Genomic DNA, 27,063 nt, shown 5'->3' with positions numbered 1-27,063 from the left:
GATCATGTACATGTGGACTCCCTCCATGTGTCTGTAGGTCTGTATTAGATCATGTACACCTGGACTCCCTCCATGTGTCTGTAGGTCTGTATTAGATCATGTTCATGTGAACTCCCTCCATGTGTCTGTAAGTCTTTATTAGATCATGTACACGTGGACTCCCTCCATGTGTCTGTAGGTTTGTATTAGATCATGTACATGTGGACTCCCTCCATGTGTCTGTAGGTGTGTATTAGATCATGTACATGTGGACTCCCTCCATGTATCTGTAGGTCTTTATTAGATCATGTACACTTGGACTCCCTCCATGTATCTGTAGGTCTTTATTAGATCATGTACACTTGGACTCCCTCCATGTGTCTGTAGGTGTGTATTAGATCATGTACACTTGGACTCCCTCCATGTATCTGTTGGTCTTTATTAGATCATGTACACTTGGACTCCCTCCATGTGTCTGTAGGTGTGTATTAGATCATGGGTTGAATTCCCATCAAGCGTGGGTAAATCTCCCATCATCCATTACTCTTTGAGCTTGGTCTGACTCATTTTAGAGACAGGCCTAGACTTGGACAGTTCTAGGAGCCATGCTGAGGCATTAAATACTTTGCTGTTGTTTCAGGTTGCCCATTGCTGACAACCACTGGCCTTTCGGGCCTTGTTCAGCTACAGGATCTGGAAGAACTGGAACTCACCAACTGCCCGGGTGCCACACCTGAACTCTTCAAGTACTTCTCCCAGCACCTGCCCCGCTGTGTTGTGATCGAATAAAACGCAGGAGCTGACCTTTAGAACCGTATCCTCCGAACCATTCCCAGCACTGACCATCTGATCGGAGACTTTGGCAGTAGGGGTGGTGGGCTGACACAGCCGAACCATCGAATTGTTGACAAGCAAAAGGAGAACAAGATCCTGGGAGACACTTTACGCTCCGGTTTGTGAAGACCTCATTCCATGTTCCGAAGAAAAAAAAAGGGTTGTATATTTCCCACGCCTCATCTCTTGTCTTCTCTGTCGTGGACTGTTATGAAACTCACAAGTAGAGCCGGCTCCCATCTGATTAAAAAAAAAAACCCCATCAGCGTACTCTACAAGGATTCTATGGTGTGAGGTTGAGTCCAGCCCATTGTGGAATGTTGCTTCGAGTTCAGTGGTGGTCCTTCATGTTTTGGTTCCTAATGCTTCAGAAGATTATTATCTTAGTCTGTTCCAGAGCATCCATTGATTCTGGTTTTTGTTGATGTCCTAAGTTTGGAGCCATCACAGCTGACAAGATTGACAGAAGAACAAAGAAATCTACGAAGAATTCTTCTCGAGAGGCACTGGCATCTATGGATGTGCTTCTTAGAAAGTTAGAAGGTTCAAAGAAGGTTCTGCATGGCTGTAGAAAAAGTCTCAATGCTATCTTTATGGCTTGTATCGAGATGGAGGGATTAAGTCGATTCATAGAAACCCATCCTATAACACAGTCCCGTTTCGACTGTTTTTACACCTTGTCGACCTGTTCTTTCTATGGTGTAAACATTTCAGGCTTTTGACCATTGCTTCTTCTAGCTCAGAATTTCTATATTTTTTCCTATAGGCGTAAACCTCACAATAGCTTTCTTGGCATGAGCGCAGTCATGCCGTTTATAAGGTGGTGGAAGCCAACTTGAGAACGCTGTTTTGGCCAACATGAGGAAGGATGAAGAAATGCATTGTTGCATCACGTTCAGCTACAGGTTACCTACCCATGACACTGGTCAGTCATGAGGTGCCTTGGGTGGTCGTCCTTCGGTATATGGATCAAAAACGACGCCATCAAGTCCGAAACAAAGAGTATGGTAGATTGAAAGACACGGTGGGACCATTGACCAGAACATCTTCTGGGTGGAAATCGCCTTGTACAAACCTTTTTGCTTCGACAGAGAGGATCCTTTCCTCTCGTGTACATCTTCCCGGCTTGCCCTAGTGCCTGTACATTACTGCTTGTGCTCACTTCACTGCTTTCACTGAGACCAGAAGATGGAGGACATTTGAATTGCATTACTTCCATCCATGGCCTGTGCCCTCAGCTTACCAGGGAGGAGCAGTGTGGTTTGTTTTTCTTTTTTTTTTATGGCGTTTGTGATTTTGACGCCTTTGTCCCAATTTCACAGGAACTGTGAGATGTCACACAACGATGTGATAGTTTAAAGGATGCTTCAGGGGTAAAAGGCCGTCTCCAACCAAATCTGATATGTCAGTTTTGTGTAGTTGCTGGCAAGGCTTATTCTATCTCTGAGGGACTCCAATGTTGAGATATTTTTCCAACGAAAAGCAACCATTGCAAAGCCAAATAATGACATGATGTGCCCACGGTGGATTCTCAATAATAAAAGAACAAACGATAATTGGTGGATTTAACTGTGAAAAAACTGACAAGTTTCTTGTGGGAGGGCATTGAGACATAAACAACCACGAGGGGAGGTCTCACTGTTGGAGTCTCCCGGAGATCTAAGACATGAGTGGACAACTCAGTGAACCAATGCCTACACAAAACTAAGAAGTCAGTTTTGGGTGATGGCCTTCAAGATACAATCAGATCATCCTTCATTGTCCCTTCTCGTGTACCTATTTCTGTCCATCTCTTCCAGAGGGTCTCCTAATCTACTGATCTTCTCCTCTCCCTTCCTCTCTCATGTAACATGATGAATCTCTATGTACGTGTCCCATGATCTCTGCCTTGCATGTTTCTTTCCTTTCGTCTCTTTTTCAACTCTTCCCACTTCTGGAGAGCACCGTCTTTGGAACAATCTTGTGCTGTTTTCTCACCATGCTTTAAATATAATAAAATATATCACTCTTCAAAGTTTTCATCCAGAGAAAAACAAGCAGTTGTATTTGCTTCAGTGTATTGTCTCTGTATTTTTTTTATTAAGTCTTCTCAACTCTAGGAACAACAGAAACATAGGTAGATATGGGAGTGTCGGTCAACAAAATGCCGTTATTCAGGCAAGGTGTAGTTAACCATTTTGAATTAGTGGTTGTATACAGTACCTCATATGAACAAAGCATATCCCTCTATAGTGTGTACTTGTCTCAATCCAGAGCTCTAGGTGTCTGTGACGGAGGTGTAGGCGGGACAGAACGCACACAAGGTTTTTATTGAGGGATTTGGGACACTTGATCGGGGCAACAAGGGTTAAGTCCCGGGCACACAACAGAGGGACAGTTCGGGCAGGTAATGGGTGATCCGGGCACACAACACGGGGGGCAGTTCAGGCAAAGATAATCCAGGCACACAGTAGGGGGCAGTGGAGGCAAAGAGAGTCCGGGCACAGCAGAGGGCAGTTCAGGCAGGCAAGGGGCAATCCAGGAACACAACAGAGGGGCTTGCAGGGATACTTAGCAGCAGGCGGGCTTGCAGGGACACTCTGCGGCAGGCAGGCTTGCAGGGACACTCGGCGGCAGGCAGGCTTGCAGGGACACTCGGCGGCAGGCAGGCTTGCAGGGACACTCGGCAGCAGGCGGCTTGCAGGGAAACTCGGCAGCAGGCGGCTTGCAGGGACACTCACGGTAGGCAGGCTTGCAGGGTCTGGCAGGGTCTTGGCTGTGGGGTCTGGCCGCAACTCAGACCCCTCACAGCACTCTGTCCCAAGCAGGGGATGAACGCACCATTTGGGTCCTGCTGCGGTCTTTTATCGCCGGAGCAGGACGCTTCCCGGTTGCAACGGCCAGCCCGGCATCGGGTTTCCGAGGCAACAAGCCCCACCTCCTTACTCCGGCCACGCACAGGGACCGCGGCCTTTGTCTCTCGCGGGCGCAGAGCGCAGGAACCTCGAGGTCCTGCTGTGCCTGCCAAGACAAGGGGAGGGGGCGCGCGGAGACACCCAGGTGGCCTGCACGTGGGGTATCCACATGCAGGCACAGCGGGGTGGCCGACTCCTCTGCATCCGGCCGAGGAGAGGTGCAAACTGCACTGCAGGGAGCAGATCTCTGGCGCCCGGCACACCACTTTGTGTGGGCTATGTGCGGGAGCAGGGACATGTAATGGGGAAGGGAGGGGGGAAGCGAGGGAGTGAGAGGGGGGACCGTGACAGTGTCATTTCTGTTACCCCATTCCTCTACTTTCTGAGTCACTTCTGACACGTTTTCCTGACAACAAGAGAAAAAAATATATATGGACTTTAAATGGATGTAGAGGCGAGAATACTGCAGATAAACAAGTACAACTTATATGGGAGGATTTGTTTAATCTCTGTGTATCACCAAGGTCAGTCACTTCACTGGGTGAATCTAAAGGTTTACAACCACTTTAATATCTAGAGAAGAGGTTCTCTGTGAACGCAAAGGAATATTGTGATTAGCCAATGAAGTGCCTGGTTTGATTGGACCATATTCTTTGAGGATTTGCATATATGATACTATAAGGTCAATATTTGGGGACACCTGACCTTCAACCGCCTTCTTTTACACTACGTTTCCACAAGATTCTTGAGGGTGTCTCTGGGAGTTTGTGACCACTTAGCCAAAAGACCATTTGTGGCCTCAGAAGACCTGACTCGCAATCTTCATTCACATTCATTCCAAAGGTGTTCAATGGGGTGTTCAGTATGGCTGAAACATAAAATTATGACATCACGGGGAGACAATTGTTTTCTTGGGCACAAAAATAGGCATTGGAAAGAAGCCTCCATAACCCACAAAAGCTATTTAAAGTCCATTGCATACATAAAAAAATACCCAAACCACCATAATTTGCCCATTCCTATGGACATTAAAACATTTAGGCAAAATGTCACCATTTCACTGAAATTTCCCACTTGTCTCCACAATTTTGGATAAATAAAAACTCTTAGCGGTAGACTTACTAAAACAAAGTGCAGCTATGTATGGTAGCCAAAAAGCCTCTAACGTCAACTTGTTCAATTAAGCTTTGGCAATAAAACCTGGAAGCTGATTGGTTTCCATGCAGAATTTCACCAGATTTTTTTTTTTTGCTCATCCTTACCATAGAGGCTCTTACATTGTATTTGAGCATAGATTTGTTGATTGCACGCTCTAGAACAATCCATTCTTAACCAAGGTTTCATGAAACCCTAAAGTTCCTCCAGAGGTTTCCAGGGGTTCATTGAGCTGTAGCTGACTGCCTTCTGATTTGGGGATGTCGGCAAAGTTTCAGGTCCAATGCCAATTGGCAGAGCCAGCTCCAAGACACCAATGATCTACTTAGCTTTTTCGAAGGGTGGCATTCTGAACATCAATGTAAAAAGGCCATTCTTCCCACTGACCACCAATATAAGGAGCATTCTTCCCACTGATCACCAATGTAAGGGACATTCTTCCCACTGATCACCAATGTAAGGGGCATTCTTCCCACTGACCACCAATGTAAGGGACATTCTTCCCACTGACCACCAATGTAAGGGACATTCTTCCCACTGACCACCAATGTAAGGAGCATTCTTCCCACTGATCACCAATGTAAGGGACATTCTTCCCACTGATCACCAATGTAAGGGATGTCTTACCACTGATCACCAATGTAAGGAGCATTCTTCCCACCGACCTACAATGTAAGGAGCATTCTTCCCACTGATCACCAATGTAAGGGGCATTCTTCCCACTGATCACCAATGTAAGGGATGTCTTACCACTGATCACCAATGAAAGGAGCATTCTTCCCACTGACCACCAATGAAAGGAGCATTCTTCCCACTGGCCACCAAGGCAGGGGGCATTTTTCCCATTGGCCATCAGCGTAAGGGGTATTCTTTCCACTGATCATTAATGTAAAGTACATTTTTCCCACTGACCACCAAGGTAAAGAGCATTCTTCCCCCTGATCATCAGTGTAAGGTGTATTCTTCCTACTGGCCACCAAGGTAAAGTACATTCTTCACAATGACCACCAATGTAAGGAGCATTCTTCCCACTTGCCACCAAGGCAGGGGACATTTTTCCTACTGTCTACCAATGTAAGGAGCATTTTTCCCACTGACCACCAATGTAAGGGGCATTATTCCCACTGACCACCAATGTAAGGAGCATTCTTCCAACTGATCACCAATGAAAGAAGCATTTTTCCCACTGACCAATAATGTAACTAGCATTCTTCCCGCTAACCACCAATGTAAGGAGCATTCTGTCCACTGACCACCAATGTAAGTAGCATTCTTCCCGCTAACCACCAATGTAAGGAGCATTCTTTCCACTGACCATCAATGTAAGGAGCATTCTTTCCACTGACCACCAATGTAAGGAGCATTCTTCCCACTGATCATCAGTGTAAGGGACATTCTTCCCACTTGCCCCCAAGGTAAAGTACATTCTTCCCACTGACTACCAATGTAAGGAGCATTCTTTCCACTGGCCACCAAGGGCAGGGTCATTCTTCCCACTGACCACCAATGTAAGGGACATTCTTCCCACTGACCACCAATGTAAGGGACATTCTTCCCACTGACCACCAATGTAAGGGACATTCTTCCCACTGACCACCAATGTAAGGGACATTCTTCCCACTGACCCTTTTCAATTAATTTTAGCAGGGGTTCCCTGAAAATTATTTCAAAGGTTCTACTGGGGGGTAAAAAGATTGAGAAAAGTTGATCTAGAAGCTGCTATATATGTTGGAGGTTTCCCTATAGGCAGGTTCAATCTGTTTTCTCCACTGTAGGTGGCGCTCATCTGGAGCAGTACTGCAGCTAGAGGGGATGTCAAGAGAAACTTGGTTTCTCTATGGTTCCCTTGGTTCACAGGAGCAGCGTTCCGGTTGGCTATGCTGCATCCAGGTGACCCTGGCAGCCATCTTGGGTTGTGCAGAGTCTTTTTAAGTCCTTACCCCCTGGTTTTGGCACGCATTCTCAAAGGGGCGAGTGTATGGAAAGTGTATCACCTGTCAGGGATAGCACTAGTAATAGGGAGAGGTTCGAGAGAAGTAGGGAAAGCTCAGGGCCTACGTCTATACTCCCTCAAGCTCACGCTTTGGTTTGTCTGGCCAGGTCGCATTCCACCTCCTTTGGCAAGCGCCGTCTTCAGCTCGGGCCTATTTCCATTGGTGCTCCACTACACTGACTGTAAGTCCCCGGTCGGGTGATTTGCCTGCCCCGCTGTTGCACTGTTTGCAAGTTCTTCAATGCATTGTTTACTGCACTCCTGGCCTCTGTGTGATTACAGCTGCCACACCACGCTGCACCTACCCAACATGCCTAGGGCATCATTTAGCATTTTACTTGTTTTTGGATGCAGCAAACCTGTAGTGAGGAGAATTCTACTGTCAGCTCTATGTTTTGATCATCATGGGATGCGAATGTTCCTAAGAAGTTGGCAAGGGTGGTGTCTGAGAGGACCTGTCATTACAACGTGAACATACAAGAAACAGGAGTGGAAATGCTCCAGTACTCCTCTAACTGTGTCACTTATCATAGGTGAAAATTAAAACCTTGCACAGCGGCGGTGAAAATAACACAACTTCCCACAACATGTATGCTGAGCTGAGAGAAAGGTAGAATTTTCAGTTATGTAACAACAGCTATCATGATATATATGTCTGAAGTGTCAAACTCCATTATGCGGAATGAAAGGAAGCCACCGGCACTCCGCTGAGATTCTCACACATATATTTGTGGAACGTCACATTAGTCAAACAGAGCATCACCACCGCTCTGTTCTCCTTCCGTGGACCTTGAAATATCCAGTACTTCCTAGTATAAGTGGGCCTTGCAACCTTCCCTCATTACTACAAAGGTTCCCTGACCCAGATTAGAAGTTCTATCTTCTCTGGTGAAACTCTTGAATTTACTGAATCAGCATCATAGTTAGGTGTAGTGCAGACTCCAGGCCGGTCTTGTTTTGTCCCAAGTTCTGGCAGCCAGCCAGGCACACAGCACTTTCCAAATCTCTCAACACAATAACCAGGCAGCGAGTGTCTTTTTGAAGTTTAATGCTGGTAAACCTGGTTGGGGTGTAGAGACAGCCTTGGGATACTCCAAATGTAGTGCAAACTGTAACAGAGGACACTCTCTGGTAGTAGCTATATTTTTCAAGATGGACCTCTTGTAATAGGTGGTAGTGGACATACAGCTTAGGGGACTCCTACTGTAGAAAAAGCCCTAAGTCTGCAATCCTGGAACAGCCTCTTCCAGGGTTAAGCAACAACAATCACTAGGATCTCTCTCTCGCAGGCCATGGATGCCTTCTTCCAGTACCAGCCAGACCCTGTACCATGAGCCTCCAGGCCAGATCCTCAGCAGACTTTCTCCCAACTGTTCTCAATAACTATAGAGATAGGCCCTTAGCTCTGCCTGAGGTGGGACCTCAATGAAACTCTGACAGTTTTCAGCCAACTTGCCCAGATGGGCAACAGCCCTTCAGACTGGGTCTTCTCCTCCAGGACAAGGACCCTGCTGTTCCAGGCACAAGATTATTTATACACACCTCAGCCCCCTGCTGGTCACCACCTTGACCACTGGCTCAGGCTATATGAATATTTAGTCTGGGGTCTGCCTCTTCCAACCCACTTTATAGAACTCACTAGAAGACAAGGGGGAGGAAGATGAGCATGCAACCAGCAGGACTCGGAACAGCCAAAATCAATCAAACTCTGCCATCTGGCTACAGAGGAGCCAACAACTAAATTTACCTAATTCTACTAGCAACCTAACTAGGGGGACGCTACATAGGCCAGTAACATTTTCAGAATTTGGTCAGCAATGGCAGCCAGAATATTAATACCCGTATTGGTTTCCTTTAATAGGGTATTTCTGCATCTCATGTGCATGTTGCGGTGTTGCAGTGCCATTCATTTTGATTGGCACGCCAGTGCACTTAGGCAATGCACTTGTATAGCATCACAACATAATGCATGATAGTACATTGCAGTGCACCACATTGCTAAAAATGGAGCAAATCTGGTGTTGTGTTGGCAGCCCATTTATTATAATGGGCTGCCTTAAAGAACCACATTTTATTGCACGACATAATGCATGGTAACGCACTGCAAAAATCTAAATTGGCTCAAAAGCATGTTGAGGTGCTGCAATGCCATTCATTCTTAATAATACCCCAATGCACCTTGCCAACAGACGTGTCTTGTAGAACACCAAAACTCAACACCGTGCATTGTGGTGCGCTGAATTACAAAAAAATACATGGACAATTTTGGTGTGTTTTTGTACATTAAGCAGCTTTAAAACAACGCACGTTTACGCACATCAACTTGCATATGTTAACGCATTATGAAGGTGTGAACCCAACATAAAGAGAACTTATCTGGAAGGCTATTATGTGACACAGCCGAGGCTCCCGTCCACCAATGAAGGTGAAGAGGAAAAGCTGAAGTACTTAAATATGTCCAGCAGAGGTCACCGGAGTACAGACATTCCTCGGCCCTTGGCAGGCTTGGGGTCCCTGCTGCGCTCAGCTGCTGTTATGTCTGTGGCTGGCCTGCAGCAGCCTGGGAGCTGAGCGCACCATCACTGAACTGATTTTCCACTTATTGGATGCTGGGAAAAGCTGAAGGAGGAAAATGCTGAGCAACAGAATGGGAATGCATGTCAATGAGGAAGTTCAATTAACCCCTTCCCCCTTATTCTAGAAATCTGCTTCCTCAGCGACCAGCAATGGCTGGGAGCAGGGCCTTAAATAGGAAGTGATATGAGCGTTCACCGGCGTGGCACCAGAAGAAACACACAATGAATTTAAAGGTTTGAAAACATTGTCCGTTCGCTGTATGCTGGTGTTGTAGACATGGGCAAATGTACCATCTGTGCAGCTGAACGAGGACCCTCCGGAACATAGGGCTCCATTTTTACTCAATATGGACTAGATGTGTTTCTGTAACCCTTCCCAGTGGTTTGCAGATCTGGATACGGTTCACTTCTACCTAATTGCCAATCCATACACAGTGAATAAATGTTTTTACTTGACCAGTAGCTGCATTGGTGACTCTGTCCTCCGCTGTAGTCTTTACATTGACCTTCGTGCTTCCATTGCATAGCTATGTTATGCTAGAATAGCCATTCTCATGTAGAGTTCCAGTGAACCTTAGGCTTCCTCTAGAGCAGGGGTGTCCAAAGTTTCTAAGCAAAGGGCCAGTATACTGTCCTTTAGGCTTTAGGGGGGTAGGACTGTGGCCGATGTGAGTAGAAAATGCCGCAGCATCAGTGCCCCATCAGTGGTTTTAATGGGAGGAATAGTGCCCCATTGATGGTGTCAGAAGGGGGAGTGGTGCCCCAACATTGGTGTCAGTTGGTGGAACAATGCCTCAAGAACCAGATAGAGGCAAGCAAAGGGATACATCTGGCCTTTGGGCCGCAGTTTGAAAACCACTGCTCTAGAGGTTACTAGCGGTTCCTTGAGCTGTGGTTGATTGACCTCCCATTTGATAGTGCCTGCATAGTTCCAAGGCCAATCCATTTGAGAGAGCCAGCTGTAGGACACCAATGATGTTTTTGGCTGTCTGTAAAGTTCCCACTGACTATCAATGTGAGGATCATTCTTCCCACTGACCACCAATGTAAGGGGCATTCTTCCCACTGACCACCAATGTAAGGGACATTCTTCCCACTGACCACCAATGTAAGGGGCATTCCTCCCACTGTACACCAACGTAAGGTGCATTCTTCGTACTGCCCACCAACGTGAAGAGCCTTCTTCCCACTGACCACCAATGTAAGGAACATTCTTCTCAATGACCACCAATGTAAGGGACATTCTTCCCACTGATCACCAATGTAAGGAGCATTTTTCTCACTGACCACCAATGAAAGGAGCATTCTTATCCTGATTGTGACTGATTGGCCAATCAGTGATCACATGAAGAGTAGTAAGCAAGATGTCACTTCCGACATCATTGCTTACTACTTGTGAAATCTGTGAATGATCACAGAGGTCACATGGTACAGAGCTATTCACAACAGCCTTGTACTGTGTGACAAGCTGTGACCAATCACAGCTCTCACAGTATTTCTCAATGCCAGCAGGAATGCAGCCAGAGAGAAGGAGAAATGATTGCTTTTACAGCCTTTATGGGTGTAAAAACAATCAGTGTAAAAAAAAAAAAATCTTCATCACTCCCCACTATGGTGACACTGTACTGCTAGGGTGACAGTATGTTAAAAAAAAACCCATAAATAATAATATAAAAAAAATAAAAATAAAAAAAATTTTATAAAATTATAATTTTTGATTATAAACTAATTTGGGTTGATTTTTTTTTACTAAAAAGATAACTGAATACATTCTGGCCAATATTTATGAAGAAAGATTATTTATTTGCAAAATTTTATTAAAAAAATACTTTTTTTTTTAAATGTTTGGACTTTTTTATTTATATAGCAAAAAAATAAAAATCCCAGTGAATAATAAATACCACCAAAATAAAGTTTTATCTGTCTCAAAAAAATACCAAAAAATTAATACGGGTATAGTGTTGCACGACCGCCCAATTGTCATTCAAAGTGTGACAGCGCTGAAAATTGGCCTGGACAGGAAGGGGGTAAATGCCTCTGGACTTGAAGTGGTTAAGGAACCTGGAAGTGCCGGTGAATGCTCTTTAGGGAGAAGACCAGGTGTTGGACCCAATGAGTATTATAGTCACCAGCATCAGGAATCCCCACTAAGAAATGTCATTGGGCATTGCTGGAGGGCATGGAGATGGGAAGTGGCTACAAACGGGCTGCAGGAGATCCACAACAAACTGATACAACTAATGAAAATATGATATTTTATTAATAAAAGGCAATTGTTGATAATCCTCAGATAAGCTTTACATGTATTTTAGGCCCTGCCTATTGTGGCTGAGTGTTGAGAATGGATTATTTTTGGACAGACGTGTCTTTTCATCCTGACGGTATAACTCCCCGGATAGTGTTACGTACATCAGGAGGAAGGAGCCGCAATCTATACGTTGTCTATTCTGAGGAAATAATCACAAAAATATCCAATATCTCCCCATTGTACTCCACCATGGACAGCACAGAGCCACTCAGGCAGATTCTATTGTTTCATGGATTGTCCCCTCCCCCTCCTATTCTCCTCTCTCAGCTGTGTCTGTGCCCGAGGACTACTGACTCACAATGTCCGAGGACAGGCAGGTCACAGCTGGACTGGCCACACTTGTTCTGGGGGACACTGGACATCTCCTAGGCAACAAAACTGCAAGGGGACACTGCTGAAATAAAATGACAACCTTCCGCCAAATCCCCTCCATGGACCTAATGAAGGCCAGCCGGACATCGCCTGAAAAAAAAACCACACACACACTCTACAACCCATATATAATCTATATACGGTACAATCCATATACAATACAACCCATATCAATCCAAAACTGGTTTAGAGGCACTCACGGGTCTTGCAGAGAAGAAAGATCAAAAGCAGCAGTGTTTATATTGTCCACGTCTCGATGAAGCTCAGTCCATATTTTCTCAAGACAGTACAACCCATATATCATACAATTTATATACTGTACATTCACTACAGCACACAATACATATACCCAGCAGAGAGAGAGAGATCAGAGAGAGAGAGATCAGAGAGAGAGAGAGATCAGAGAGAGAGAGATCAGAGAGAGAGAGAGAGAGAGAGAGAGAGAGATCAGAGAGAGAGAGATCAGAGAGAGAGATCAGAGAGAAAGATCAGAGAGAGAGAGAGATTTAGTATCAATAGTCCTGGGTACACTTCATCTTATATATAGAATTTTAGAACTGACCACACACCATCCAATCTCTGCTATCTGTAAGATCTGCGATGGTGTTTCCTGTAGTCTCTCCTCCCTGTATACTGGAGAGAGAGAGATGAGAGAGAGAGCGAGATCAGAGAAAGAGAGAGCAGATAGATCAGAGAGAGAGAGATCAGAGAGAGAGAGAGAGATCAGAGAGAGCAGATAGATCAGAGAGAGAGAGATCAGAGAGATAGATAGATCAGAGAGAGAGAGATCAGAGAGAGAGATTTAGTATTAATAGTCCTGGGTACACTTCATCTTATATATAGAAATTTGTAGAACTGACCACACACCATTCAATATCTGCTATCTGTACAATCTGCGATGGTGTTTCCTGTACATAGTCTCTCCTCTCTGTATAACAGAGAGAGAGAGAGAGAGCAGAAAGAGATCAGAGAGAGAGAGATCAGAGAGGAATCAGAGAGAGAGAGAGAGAGAGAGAAATGCGAGAGATAGAAATAGAGAGAGAGAAATAGAGAGAGAAATGAGAGAGAGAAATGAGAGAGAGAGCGCACAAGAGCGAGAGAGATCAGAGAGAGAGATCAGAGAGAGGGGGGAGATCGAGAGAGAGGGAGAGATCGAGAGAGAGGGAGAGATCGAGAGATGAGGGAGAGAGGGGGGAGAGAGAGGGAGACAGAGGGGGAGATAGACCAGAGAGAGAAATCAGAGAGAGAGAGAGAAATCAGAGAGATGAGGGAGAGGCAGAGAGAGAGAGAGAGATGAGAGAGAGAGATCAGAGAGATATCAGAGAGAGAGGGAGATCAGAGAGAGATATCAATCAGAGAAAGAGAGATCAGAGAGAGAGAGATCAGAAAGAGAGAGAAATCAGAGAGATAGATAAATCAGAGAGAGAGAAAGAGATATCAGAGAGGGAGATTTAGTATCAATGGTCCTGGGTACACTTCATCTTATATATAGAATTTGTAGAACTGACCACACACCATCCAATATCTGCTATCTGTACAATCTGTGATGGTGTTTCCTGTACATAGTCTCTCCTCCCTGTATACCGGAGAGAGAGAGAGAGAGAGGGGGGGAGACAGGGAGAGAGAGAGATCAGAGAGAAATCAGAGCGAGAGAGAGAAATGCGAGAGATAGAAATAGAGAGAGAAATGAGAGAGAAATGAGAGAGAGAGAAATGAGAGAGAGAGTGCGAGAGCCAGAAAGATCAGAGAGAGATCAGAGAGAGATCAGAGAGAGATCAGAGAGAGAGAGAGAGAGATCAGAGAGGGGGAGGGATCGAGAGAGAGGGAGAGATCAGAGAGAGAGGGAGAGATTGAGAGAGAGGGAGAGATCAGAGAGAGAGGGAGAGATCGAGAGATGAGGGAGAGGGGGGGAGAGAGAGGGAGAGGGGAGGGAGAGAGAGAGAAAGAGGGGGGGGGGAGAGAGATGAGAGAGAGAGACCAGAGAGAGAGAGAGATCAGAGAGAGAGAGAGAGAGAGAGAGATCAGAGAGAGATTTAGTTTCAATAGTCCTGGAGATGGGTATACTTCATCTTATATATAGAATTTGTAGATCTGACCACACACCATCCAATTTCTGCTATCTTTACAATCTGCGATGGTGTTTCCTGTACATAGTCTCTCCTCTCTGTATACAGTACAGTGGGGTATATACAGTATATATCTATATTTCACTTTCAGCGTCCTCTCCATCCATATACAGTGGCGAGCAGCGAAGCTCCCGGATAATTTTCATAAAATTGTTGCCAAACATTTTTTCCCCCCAATTAAAATTCCATGGTGTGATCCGTGTCACCGTTTCCTGTATGTGAAAATCATAATCAGACGTTCACATGGCGGCCGGTGTGGCGTTGCTCCCGGGAGGGCCGGCCTGTCAATATTGATACAATCCCTCTTGTGAGTGTAATTGGGATTCCATCACTGGAGAGACTGAATGATGGTAACCGGCTCCCCGCCCCCTCCCCCCTCTTCGCCTTTTGTATTCGCTGCGCATAACGTCATCGCTCAGCAATGCAGGGATACACAGACGGCGACATGAAAAGGACAGGATTTGACCGTTCATTCACTGCCGTCGCCACTGGGAAAGGAAAAAAACGTATGAATGAAATGCGAACGCAAATCAGATCACATGCCATTATGTTATAGTGTTTATATGGAGAGTGAGAGAAAAAAAAAGTCTGAAGGTGAAGGCGCAGTGTGGGAAACGGGGGCTGGATACGTTCCGATCGAACGGTCACACGACCCTATTATCAAATGACAGGCCGATCTACCAGGGGAGGACGGGCCGTGTACCAAAGAAGAACTGGCCTATATACTGGGAAAAGATGGACCCATACATCGGGGTAGGGCAGGCCGATCTACCAGGGGAGGATGGGCCGTGTATCAAAGAAGAACTGGCCTATATACTGGGAAAGGATGGACCCGTATACCAGAGTAGGGCAGGCCGATCTACCAGGGGAGGACGGGCCGTTTATCAAAGAAGAACTGGCCTATATACTGGGTAAGGATGGACCCGTATACCGGGGTAGGACAGGCCGATCTACCAGGGGAGGACGGGCCGTGTACCAAAGAAGAACTGGTCTATATACTGGGAAAGAATGGACCAATATACCGGGGTAGGACAGACCCATCTACCAGGGGAGGATGGGCCGTGTACCAAAGAACAACTGGCCCATATACTGGGAAAAGATGGACCCATACATCGGGGTAGGACAGGCCCATATACCAGGGGAGGATGGGCCGTGTACCAAGGAAGAACTGGCCCATATACTGGGAAAGGATGGACCAATATATGGGGGTAGGACAGGTCCATATACCAGGGGAGGACGGGCCCGTGTACCAAAGAAGAACTGGTCTATATACTGGGAAAGAATGAACCCGTATACGGGGGTAGGACAGGCCGATCTAACGGGGGAGGACGGGCCGTGTACCAAAGAAGAACTGGCCTATATACTGGGAAAGAATGAACCCGTATACGGGGGTAGGACAGGCCGATCTAACAGGGGAGGACGGGCCGTGTACCAAAGAAGAACTGGCCTATATACTGGGAAAAGATGGACCCATACATCGGGGTAGGGCAGGCCGATCTACCAGGGGAGGATGGGCCGTGTATCAAAGAAGAACTGGCCTATATACTGGGAAAGGATGGACCCGTATACCGGGGTAGAGCAGGCCGATCTACCAGGGGAGGACGGGCCATGTACCAAAGAAGAACTGGCCCATATACTGGGAAAGGATGGACCCGTATACCAGGGTAGGACAGGCCGATCTACCAGGGGAGGACGGGCCGTGTACCAAAGAAGAACTGGCCCATATACTGGGAAAGAATGGACCAATATACCGGGGTAGGACAGACCCATCTACCAGGGGAGGATGGGCCGTGTACCAAAGAACAACTGGCCCATATACTGGGAAAAGATGGACCCATACATCGGGGTAGGACAGGCCCATATACCAGGGGAGGATGGGCCGTGTACCAAGGAAGAACTGGCCCATATACTGGGAAAGGATGGACCAATATATGGGGGTAGGACAGGTCCATATACCAGGGGAGGACGGGCCCGTGTACCAAGGAAGAACTGGAACATATACTGGGAAAGCATGGACCCATATACCGGGGTAGAACAGGCCGATCTACCAGGAGAGGACGGGCCCGTGTACCAAGGAAGAACTGACCCATATACTGGAAAAGCATGGACCCATATGCCAGGGAAGGACAGGCCCATATACCGGGGAAGGACAGGCCCATATACCGGGGAAGGACAGGCCCATATGTTGGGGAAGCAGGGCCCAACTACTTGGGTAGGATGGCCCATGTATTGAGGAAGATCAGGCCCATCTGCTGGAGAAGGACAGGCCCATATACCTGGGAAAGGATAGGCCCATATACAGGAGAAGGAAGGGCCCATATATCGGGGAAGGACGGGCTCATATAAAAGGGAAGAATGGCCCATCTACCAGGGAAGTACAGGTCTTTATAATGGGGAAGGATGGACCCATATACAAGAGGAGGACAGGCACATAACTACTGGGGGAAGGACCTGCCCAGCTATCGAAAACAGGAAGGGCAGGCCCAGATACCAGGGAAGGATGAAGCCATATACTGGGGAAGACGTGCCAATAGATCTGGTAAGGGTGGGCCCATCTACCCGAGAAAGATGACCCATATACTAGAGAAGGGCAAGCCCATAAATCAGGGAAGGATGAGCCCATATACTGGAGAAGGATGAGCCCATATACTGGGCAAAGATAAGTCCATATATCGGAGAAGGATGGGCCCATCTATTAGGGACTGATGGGCCCATCTATTAGGGACTGATGGGCCCATCTATTAGGGACTGATGGACCCATCTATTAGGGAAGAATGGGCCCATCTATTAGGGAAGAATGGGCCCATCTATTGAGGAAGTACAAACCCATCTAACAGAAAAGTGCTTCTCTATGCAGTGCAGGCAGATCACGGCTGGTGGGAGGCGAGCTCTGTCTGCTGTTCTGCAGTTGCTAATGCACATTGTGAGAAGCTCACAGTGTGCAGTGAATTCAGAGGAAGCCATTTCAGTCCAGGAGAGGAGCCGGTACAACCGTGCAAGACTGAAGGCCAGAGGTCAGATTTAAATGATATCTAAATTCTCATTCAACCTTTTACACATTGATGTAATTTGAAACATTTATTTTCAGATTTATATATCTGCAAGAATACCCGGTGATCCTGCCATGGAGGTCCTTATTCAGGCACTTCCCGTTATGGGGCGACAACTGTCTACCAACCCGTATTGTCCGCCTGTCCCATGTGCCCCCTGGTGGAGACTACATGTGGCTGCCACAGATTGAGCAGGCATGGTCCGCCATCATTATCAGGAAGCCAGTCCAGAGCAATGATGTGTTGCTGACACTGGAGCGAGGGCATGCAGACCAGAAGTGGCTGGAGAAAAGCAGCATTAAGATACGGAAAAAAAATAAAAAAGGTAAAAAATAAACAATATAGCAATAATAAAAATTAAATTTATAATAAAAATGATAAAACTAATAAAAAAAAATAAAAATGTCTGTTAATAATTAAAAAGGGTGAAGGAGCTTACAAATTTCTCCTCCCTAAAGAAAGTACCCATTTTATGGACCAGTTTGTGATGAAGGTGATTACAGTGTGGTGCTGTGCAGGGGACAATAAATCAGGGAGGACAGAGGAGGTCATGAATATTCCAGATGTTTCAGAGAAGATACAAGGGCTCTGGTCTTGGAAGCAGCCAGGGGGTCCCTGTGTTTCTCTGGCGGCAGGACAAGGGTTAATGTCTCCAGTTCAAGGCGCTGACAGGTTGATGGATGACTCGGAGTAACCCAAAGCCATGCACTGGACACAAGAGCCCTCCAGACCTCTCCCTCTATGGCGTCCTGTTACCCTCCACTGAGTGGGCTACAAAGACCAGCTAAACCTTTGCCCTGGAGCTCTTAAAGCTGAACTCTGGGCACAAAAAAAAATGTAAATATATTCCTCAATAGCTACAAAGGATATAAACCCACTCTAGGAGCACAAAATGCCTTTGCAAGCCCAGATATTACTTTGTAAAATTAGTAGTCTAGGTGTAATCCTAGACTCCCATCTGTCCTTTCAGCCCCAAATCCAATCGCTGTCCAAATCTTGTAGACTTCACCTCCGCAACATCTCCAACCTCCGCAACATCTCCAAGATACGCCCGTTCCTAGCCTCGGAAACCACTAAGCAACTTATTCCCTCCCTTGTTATATCTCGCCTTGACTATTGTAACTCCCTCCTCATTGGCCGACCTCACCGCAGGTTATCTCCTCTTCAGTCTATCATGAATGCTGCTGCCAGACTCATCCACCTTACTAACCGTCCTGTATCTGTCATCCCTCTCTGCCAATCCCTCCACTGACCTCCACTCAGTATCCTCCACCCCTCATATCTGCCATCCCTCTCTGCCAATCCCTCCACTGGCCTCCATTCAGTGTCCTCCATCCCTCTCTGCCAATCCCTCCACTGGCCTCCATTCAGTGTCCTCCATCCCTCTCTGCCAATCCCTCCACTGGCCTCCATTCAGTGTCCTCCATCCCTCTCTGCCAATCCCTCCACTGGCCTCCATTCAGTGTCCTCCATCCCTCTCTGCCAATCCCTCCACTGGCCTCCATTCAGTGTCCTCCATCCCTCTCTGCCAATCCCTCCACTGGCCTCCATTCAGTGTCCTCCATCCCTCTCTGCCAATCCCTCCACTGGCCCCCATTCAGTGTCCTCCATCCCTCTCTGCCAATCCCTCCACTGGCCCCCATTCAGTGTCCTCCATCCCTCTCTGCCAATCCCTCCACTGGCCCCCATTCAGTGTCCTCCATCCCTCTCTGCCAATCCCTCCACTGGCCCCCATTCAGTGTCCTCCACCCCTCTCTGCCAATCCCTCCACTGGCCCCCATTCAGTGTCCTCCACCCCCCTCTGCCAATCCCTCCACTGACCTCCACTCAGTGTCCTCCACCCCTCTCTGTCAATCCCTCCACTGGCTTCCCATTGCCCAACGGATAAAATTCAAAACATTAACAATAACATATAAAGCCATTTATAACTCTTCCCCAAATTACATCACCGATCTTGTCTCCAAATATCACCCAAACCGTACTCTTTGCTCCTCACACAACCTCCTAATCTCTAGCTCCCTTGTCTCCTCCACCCATGCTCATCTCCAGGACTTCTCCAGAGCCTCCCCCATCCTCTGGAACTCTCTACCCCAGTTTATCAGACTATCGCCTACTCTGCTCACTTTTAGGTGATCTCTGAAAACCTATCTCTTCAGGGAAGCCTATCCTACCTTCATCTAATAATGGAATTATTTATTTATTTATTTTTTATTTATTACAGGTACTTATATAGCGCCATCAATTTACGCAGCGCTTTACATATATATTGTACATTCTCATCAGTCCCTAACCCTCAAGGGGTGTACAGTCTAAAAACTTACATTCATACATACACATACTAGGGCCATATTAGACAGGATCCAATGAACCTACCAGCTTGTCTTTGGAGTGTGGGAGGAAACCAGAGTATCCGGAGGAAACCTACGCAGGCACAGGGAGAACATGTAAACTCCAGGCAAGTGGTGCTGTGGTTGGGATTTGAACCAACGACCCGAGTACTGCCAAGTGGAAGTGCTAACCATTTAGCCACTGTGCTGCCCAATGTACTGTATATTCAGCCTGACTGCAAATACAGAATGCTGGGTGGGGCTTTGACAAATTGTTGAGCAGGTTGAACACTGGATTTGTAGAAAATACAGAGATAGTGGGGCTCCACCTAGGGTGTTCCAGAGATGTTTATGATTTTATAAGTCTGTAGGATAAGAGCCGACGCGTTTCAGGGGTTCACACACTCCTCCATCAGGGCTTAAATATTTTGTACCTTCAGTGATGCCTAGACTCATGGGACTGAAAATGCTTGTAAAAACCTCATTAAGTGAATGCACCAACAATAGCTGCTGCAGCCCTTTTTCTTAATGCTGCAGCTAATATTGGGGCTTACAGGTAGAGGTTTATGTATAAAACAAAATTTGCAATACGCATGTCTTAAGAATTCACAGAGGCACAACAAATGATCGACGCATTGTTTGCAATTTGATTATCAAATATGATCACCAGCATCATTGGCCATAATAAGGGTTTTTTATCCATTGAGATATTTCAGGAAAATATCTCATTATGGCCACTAGAAGGAGCTGATTGTCGTATGAATTTTTGGCGCGTTTTTCATACAGCGTTTTAGGCGTTTTTGAACTTTGGTGTTTTTTTATTAGCCAGTAGAGAAAAATATCATCTGTTACATCATTTGTTGCTAAGTTTTTGTTTTTAGTTTTTTCCATCAGCTTTAGTTTTTATTATTATTATTCATTTTTTATTATTTTGTTTGGGTAAAGGGTTAGTTAAGGTTAGGTTAGGGTTAGGATTGGGTTTGGGTCAGGATTAGTATTTTATTTATTATTGTCTTCTTCTTCTTATTATTATACAGGATTTATATAGCGCCAACAGTTTGCTCAGCGCTTTACAATATAACGGGAGACAATACAGCAACAATACAGTTCAATACAAGAGGGTTAGGAGGGCCCTGATCCTGGGAGCTTACAATCTAAGAGGGAGGGGCTGGTGGCACGAAAGGTAATAACTGTGGGGGATGGACTGGTAGGAGGAATAGAAGATTCCATTATTAGCTGAAGGCAGGATAGGCTTCCCTGAAGAGAGCATACAATCTAAGAACTTGTTTATTATTTTATTTATAGTTTTGCCTATTATTTCTCATTATTTATTTGTTAGGATAATAATAATAATAATAAAAAAAAAATGTTAAATATATACACCAATAAATCAAAATAATCATAAATAAATACTTGTAATAGTAAATTAGTATAGTAATAATAAATAACCCATAACCGTAACCCCAAAACCTAAAAAAGTAATAATAATAATTTTTATTATTATTATATTTTTTGTTTGGGTGTTTATTACTATTATTGTTATTAGCTTCACGCTACAAAACTAACCACCCTGCCCCAGCATCCTTTTAACTTGTTTTTTTAGCCCAGGTGGTTGGAAGGACTGCCTGATCACATATCCCCACTGGGATTGGTTGTCACAGTGGTCACATGATCAGGAGCTGGTCCCCCCCTCACTCCAGAGAGGGACTGGGAGTTGTCTTTGACAGCTCAGTCACTGTACTGGGACCAGGGGTGGACTGACCAGTTGGAAACTCGGACACTGCCCGAGAGCCCGGGGTCAGTAGGGGGCCCCATGAGATGCCCCTGGTACCTTTTTCATAGGCATTTTTGAGTTTGGGCAAGGACACAGGGGCCCCATGATCCCCTATTGCCCGGGGGCCCCATGAGTAGTCAGTCCGCCCCTGACTGGGACCATGCAATGAGCGCACTCTCAGAACAGAAACCTCTGCAGCCCATGGACCCATATATATAGCGTATGGGCGTTGAAGCTCACCCTCTTTGCTGACGACATATGCATTACCTGGGCATGAAGAGGTTAATCAATGGTCACTTTTGGCACTGGACATTAATACCAGGAGTGTTAGCGCCACTTCTGCCTATACATTACCGGACGTGGCTGCAAATAATCATCCCATCCATTCACAGCCGTACTCGCAGTGAGGTATCAGACCCTCTATGGCCACCCCAAATTACAGTGAAACGCAAAAAAAAAAAAAAAATTGGAAAACGAGCGGCTTTCTGTAATCGCGCCTTTCTTATGCAGATTTCTACATGAATGGTCGCAGTCCTACGTGCGTCTCTGGGCGCCATTAAACGTGCATCGGCTTACACAAATCTCAAGCGTTACGTTCTGGCCGTTTTCGATTGTTGGGAGGTATTCTGCATCGCTGAATAGAAATGTTAATTTTATTTCACAGGGATTTTTTTCCTCCCTCTCTTTAAATAAACACAAATGCGTGGAACGAATCGGTAATCTCGGTGTGATGTTTCAATCGTGCGCGTCAGCTGTTGCCGACGCTAATTCGGAGGGAGAGGCCTGGCCGCGGATTGTACGTATACAACGCTATAGGCAATTAGTTATCATAATCGTTTTGTCTTACAGAGGAGGGGGGGCGACAGGCCTGGCTGTAATCGTGTAAGCTTGTGGAACTGAAGTGCGCATACGGTAGATGCCATGAAGGCAGCAGAGACGGTCGGATAAGCGTAGCAGGCGGGGAGGTGGGGGGGATGGAGAAAAAGAATGGGGGCAGAGACAGTAAGGGTAGGGGTCCGTCCATCCGCCACAGAGATGGCTAAGGGGGGAGGGGGATGGGAAATATATATGAATGTGACCTCCTCACTGCACAATTAACTATCCTTTAATGATGTTTTAATAATCAGCTTCAAGAAGCGCAGCCAGCTCATTTTGCTACATTGTTATTCTTAATAAACGGTTTCGGAGGGAAATGTTTATAGAAGGTGGAAATCGATCCCTTCGTATTATTTCATAATAATAAAAAAAAGAAAGAAAGAAAAGAAAAACGTAATTACTAATAACTAAACAATAATATCAAAATTGATGAAATAATAAAAACTAGCAAAAATTACTAATATTTAATAATATGACATAGTAATACCTAGTATACACTAGATTATATAAGAATATATAACAAAAATAATATTATTTAGGTGTTGCTAGTTATGATTATTATTTTTGTTATATATTATTTGTATATAATCTAGTATTTACTAGGTATTATTATTATTAGTAGTATTAGTAAGTTATTATTAAATGTTGTTAGCAGGGGCGGACTGACCATTTGAAAACTTGGGCACTGCCGAGGGCCCGGGGTCAGTAGGGGGCCCACGAGATGCCCCTGGTACCTTTTGCATAGGCTTTTTTGAGTTTGGGCAAGGACACAGGGGCCCCATGATCCCCTATTGCCCGGGGGGGGCCCACGAGATGCCCCTGGTACCTTTTTCAAAGGCTTTTTTGAGTTTGGGCAAGGACACAGGGGCCCCATGATCCCCAATTGCCCGGGGGCCCCACAAGATGCCCCTGGTACCTTTTTCATAGGCTTTTTGAGTTTGTGCAAGGACACAGGGGCCCCATGATCCCCTATTGCCCGGGGGCCCCACGAGTTGTCAGTCTGGCCCTAGTTGTTAGTATTTCCTAATTAATAGTTATTGTTATTTATTGTTAGTTATTATTAGTTTTAATTATTGTTAGTTTTTATTAATATTATTAAATATTATTTAGATATTGCTAGTTGTGATTAAGAAATAATAATAATAATAATAATAAAAACAATAACTAAAACTAATAATAACTAACAATAAACAACAATTATTAAATATTTACATTTAATATTAACTTAATAATAATAATACCAACAACTAACAATAACTTATAATAACTAGTAATTACTAAATACTAATAATATTTAGCAATAATAACTAAAAACTGACAGATTGCTTGCATTGTTTCTATGTGCATTTGCTATGTTGCTGCCTTCACCATCTGTAGCCCTGTTTGTGTCATTATGATGTTTATGTTGTTCTGTAGTGTTTTGCCTAAATTATGGGCTGATATTCTCTTTACAACTCTGCCCTCTCGCCAGCCTGATTCAGATGTGAAGAGTCTGCTTTGCTAGCCAGGCTTCCTTTTATTACCTCCTGATTGAATAAATGGCAAATAACCACCCACACCCTTCACATTATAAAGCTAGACCACCTTTATAGGGCACGTTGCTGGAGCTCTTTAAGTGATTCTTTATACAAGTGATGCACTTCAGGCTTTGCAATTCAGCAATTGCACAAAGCGAAAATACACAGCAAACTACTTTGAAAAACACCAAACAGGCTGCAGGTGATCTTGTTTCTCCATTCAGCTCTCCTTCCTCTGTGTAACATGCTCTCTCCACCACTCCTGACAGTTGTGTCCTTTCTTCTTTAACTCTTTCCTTCACCCCTCTTCTCCACCCTACAGCTTATATAGATCACCCTCACTCCTGTCCTCTCCCTATTTCTGCACGCATCAACTTCTGCTAATTCTACTCCCACATGCTAATAAAACCTCCAGGACGCTGGTGCATGTCCCTCCATAAAAATCAACCTCACATATTACCTCCCTCTCCTTTCTGCTTCTCCTAACCTCTAGAGATATATCCCCAAACCCTGGGTCTCCATCACTTAACTGGGCTCCCATCACCCCACAGCCTCTGGCAACAGCCGCAATCCAAACTATTTAATTTCCATTCCTCTTCTTCCCAAAACCAGCCTCTCCTTCTCTTGCACCCTCTGGAGTGCCTGCTTTGTCTGTAAAGTCCCCTCTCTCCACAACCTTTTTTATTACCTACTCCTTTAATCTACTTGCTGTTACTGAAACCTGGCTTCATGAATCTGACACTGCTTCTCCTGCTTCCCTCTCCCATAGTGGCCTTCTCTGGACTCACTCCCCCAGACCCAGTGGACGGAAGTTAGGTAGAGTGGGAAACCTTCTAGGGCAGTGATGGCGAACCCGTGGCACGCGTGCCACAGCCGGCACGCCGAGCCTTATCTGTGGGCACGCCAGGAGAATACCGTATTTTTCGCTCCATAAGACGCACTTTTTTTCCCCCAAAAAAGGGGGGGAAATGTCAGTGCGTCTTATGGAGCAAATATAGAGCGGCCGGTCCGGTATTTCCACCGCCGCCGTGTCAGAATACCGGGCCGGCCGCTCAGCTCTGCAGTGGGACCGTACCTGTCCCTCTATCCAGCGGCGCGCTGTCTTCCCGGCTTCTGTAGTGTGCGTGACAGCCGGGTCCCAAGTGCGCATGCGCAAGAAGCAGTGCTCTTTGTGAATGGTAAGGCGGTACCTGGGACACATGACAGATCCCAGAAGCCGCCGGACCAATCACAAAGCGCAGCACTTCTCGCGCATGTGCACTGGGCATCCGGCTGTCCGACGAGCGCCCACACTACAGAAGCCGGGAAGACAGCGCGCGGCTGGATAGAAGAACAGGTAAGATAAAAAAAAAACTCTGCGGAAGTAAGAGCGGGTACCTGTCAAATTCAGGTACCCGCTCCCCCTCCCTCCCCAAAGGTCAGCAGTCATCTGTACTGTCCGCAGTCTCTGGTCATCCCTGTACTGTCCGCAGTCTCTGGTCATCCCTGTACTGTCCGCAGTCTCTGGTCATCCCTGTACTGTGTCCGCAGTCTCTGGTCATCCCTGTACTGTCCGCAGTCTCCGGTCATCTCCTGTACTGTGTCCGCAGTCTCTGGTCATCCCTGTACTGTGTCTGCAGTCTCTGGTCATCCCTGTACTGTGTCCGCAGTCTCTGGTCATCCCTGTACTGTCCGCAGTCTCTGGTCATCCCTGTACTGTTAATTAGTTTGCACTACTGTACGAGTTGTTTTTTCTAAACCAAAAGCTCGATATTCAGGTTTCATTGCAGTGTTGGCACTTTGAAAGAAATAAGTTGGTTTTGGGTTGCAGTTTGGGCACTCAGGCTCAAAAAGGTTCGCCATCACTGTTCTAGGGCAACATAGCACCTTTCAGGTACTCCACCCACCTCCCTCTCTGACACTCTTTTCTTTGAAGCACATTGTATTAATCTGTTTTCTCCCATATCTCTAAGGATAGCTGTGATCCACTGGCCCTCTGGACAGGTATCAACCTTCCTTGATGACTTCTCTGCCTGGCTACCCTACTTTCACTCTTCTGGAATTCACATCGGTGACTTCAACATCCCTGGTAATGCTAATACTCCTTCTACTTCTAAACTTCTCAGTCTAAGATCTTTTACCCTAAAGTAATGTATACATGCTTCTACTCACGCTGATGGCGACACCCTTGACCTTGTATTCTTCAACCTATGTATTCCATGCAACCTCTCCAACAATCTTTTTCCTCTCTGATCACTACCTTATTCATTTCACTCTTTTCCTTTCTTCCACCTCCTCTCCACCAACAGCCCAACAGTTACCCGTAGAAACCTTCACCGCTTTCACCCTTCCCTTTTTTGCTACTGACCACCTCTATGACAATATCTCAAGCCTGTTCTTCCCCAAACTAGCCCCCCTCACTACATACAGAATCAAGCCCCTGCCCCCTACAACCCTCGCATAGGGCAAAGTTTAGAAAGACTTCAACCGATATAAATCTGCCCTCCAAAATACAATTCCTGCCTCCACACTGTCAAGCAGATCTATTTTATCACTCTTATTACCAACCTCTCACCCAGTCCCTGTCAACTCTTCTCTACCTTCAATTCAGCTCTTTGTCCTCTACAGCTTCTGCCCACTAACTCCCTCACTGCCCAAGAGATCGCCAAACACATAAAAAATAAAATTGATACAATTTGTGAGGAGATCTCCGCTGCACAGATTCCTCCCCCACTTATCACTCCATGTCCGTGGGTGCTATAGTTGCTTCCCTCATTCAACCCTGCTACTGTAGGTGAGGTTGATAAACATTTTTCCAATGCCCACCTAACCGTCTGCCCCCTGGATCCTGTTCCCTTGTAAATGCTACGGTCACCCTCTGGCTCTATCCTACACTCTCTAACTCACATCTTCAATCTTTCACTCTCTTCTGGCATCTTCCCCAACTCTCTAAAACATGCGCTAGTCACCCCCTTACTTATAAAAGCCCTCACTGGACCCCACCAATCTTAACAACCTATGCCCCATCTCTTTGCTCCCCTTTACTTCCAAACTCCTTGAACACCTGGTCTTCTACCGACTGAGAGACCACCTTGCTGAGAATAACCTTCTTGAACCCCTTCAGTCTGAATTTCGCCCTCAACACTCCACAGAAGCTTCTCTCCTAAACTCACAAACAATCTATTAAAGGCTAAAACCAATGGACACTCTTCTGTACTTATACTCTTGGATTCCTCTGCTGCCTTTGACACGGTGGACCAATCTCTCCTCTTCAAAAAACTCTACTCCTTTGGTTTCTGTGAC

The 27,063-nt window shown here is 45.9% G+C and overlaps 1 protein-coding gene and 1 long non-coding RNA gene across 2 annotated transcripts in view; both read left to right on the top strand.

The window, feature by feature from the left end:
- Window positions 1-2,849, top strand: part of FBXL16 (F-box and leucine rich repeat protein 16) — a 68,680-nt gene extending 65,831 nt beyond the window's left edge. The window contains exon 6 of the mRNA XM_089655749.1: window positions 620-2,849. Within this exon, the coding sequence (XP_089511875.1) occupies window positions 620-768 (149 nt within the window). The 3' untranslated portion in view covers window positions 769-2,849. The remainder of the gene's footprint in view (window positions 1-619) is intronic.
- A 19,100-nt stretch (window positions 2,850-21,949) lies between these two features.
- On the top strand, window positions 21,950-25,850 carry LOC149443205 (uncharacterized). Its single transcript, XR_016306689.1, has 2 exons — window positions 21,950-22,184; window positions 25,734-25,850. It is a non-coding gene; the product is annotated as an uncharacterized LOC149443205 (long non-coding RNA).
- Window positions 25,851-27,063: the final 1,213 nt, after the last annotated feature.

The sequence above is a fragment of the Staurois parvus genome, unplaced genomic scaffold (assembly GCF_062004578.1).
Source record: "Staurois parvus isolate SC_StPar_1 unplaced genomic scaffold, SC_StPar_1.0 ptg000867l, whole genome shotgun sequence".
NCBI classification, from domain to species: Eukaryota; Metazoa; Chordata; class Amphibia; order Anura; family Ranidae; genus Staurois; species Staurois parvus.
This window is presented reverse-complemented; position numbering and strand designations above follow the sequence as displayed.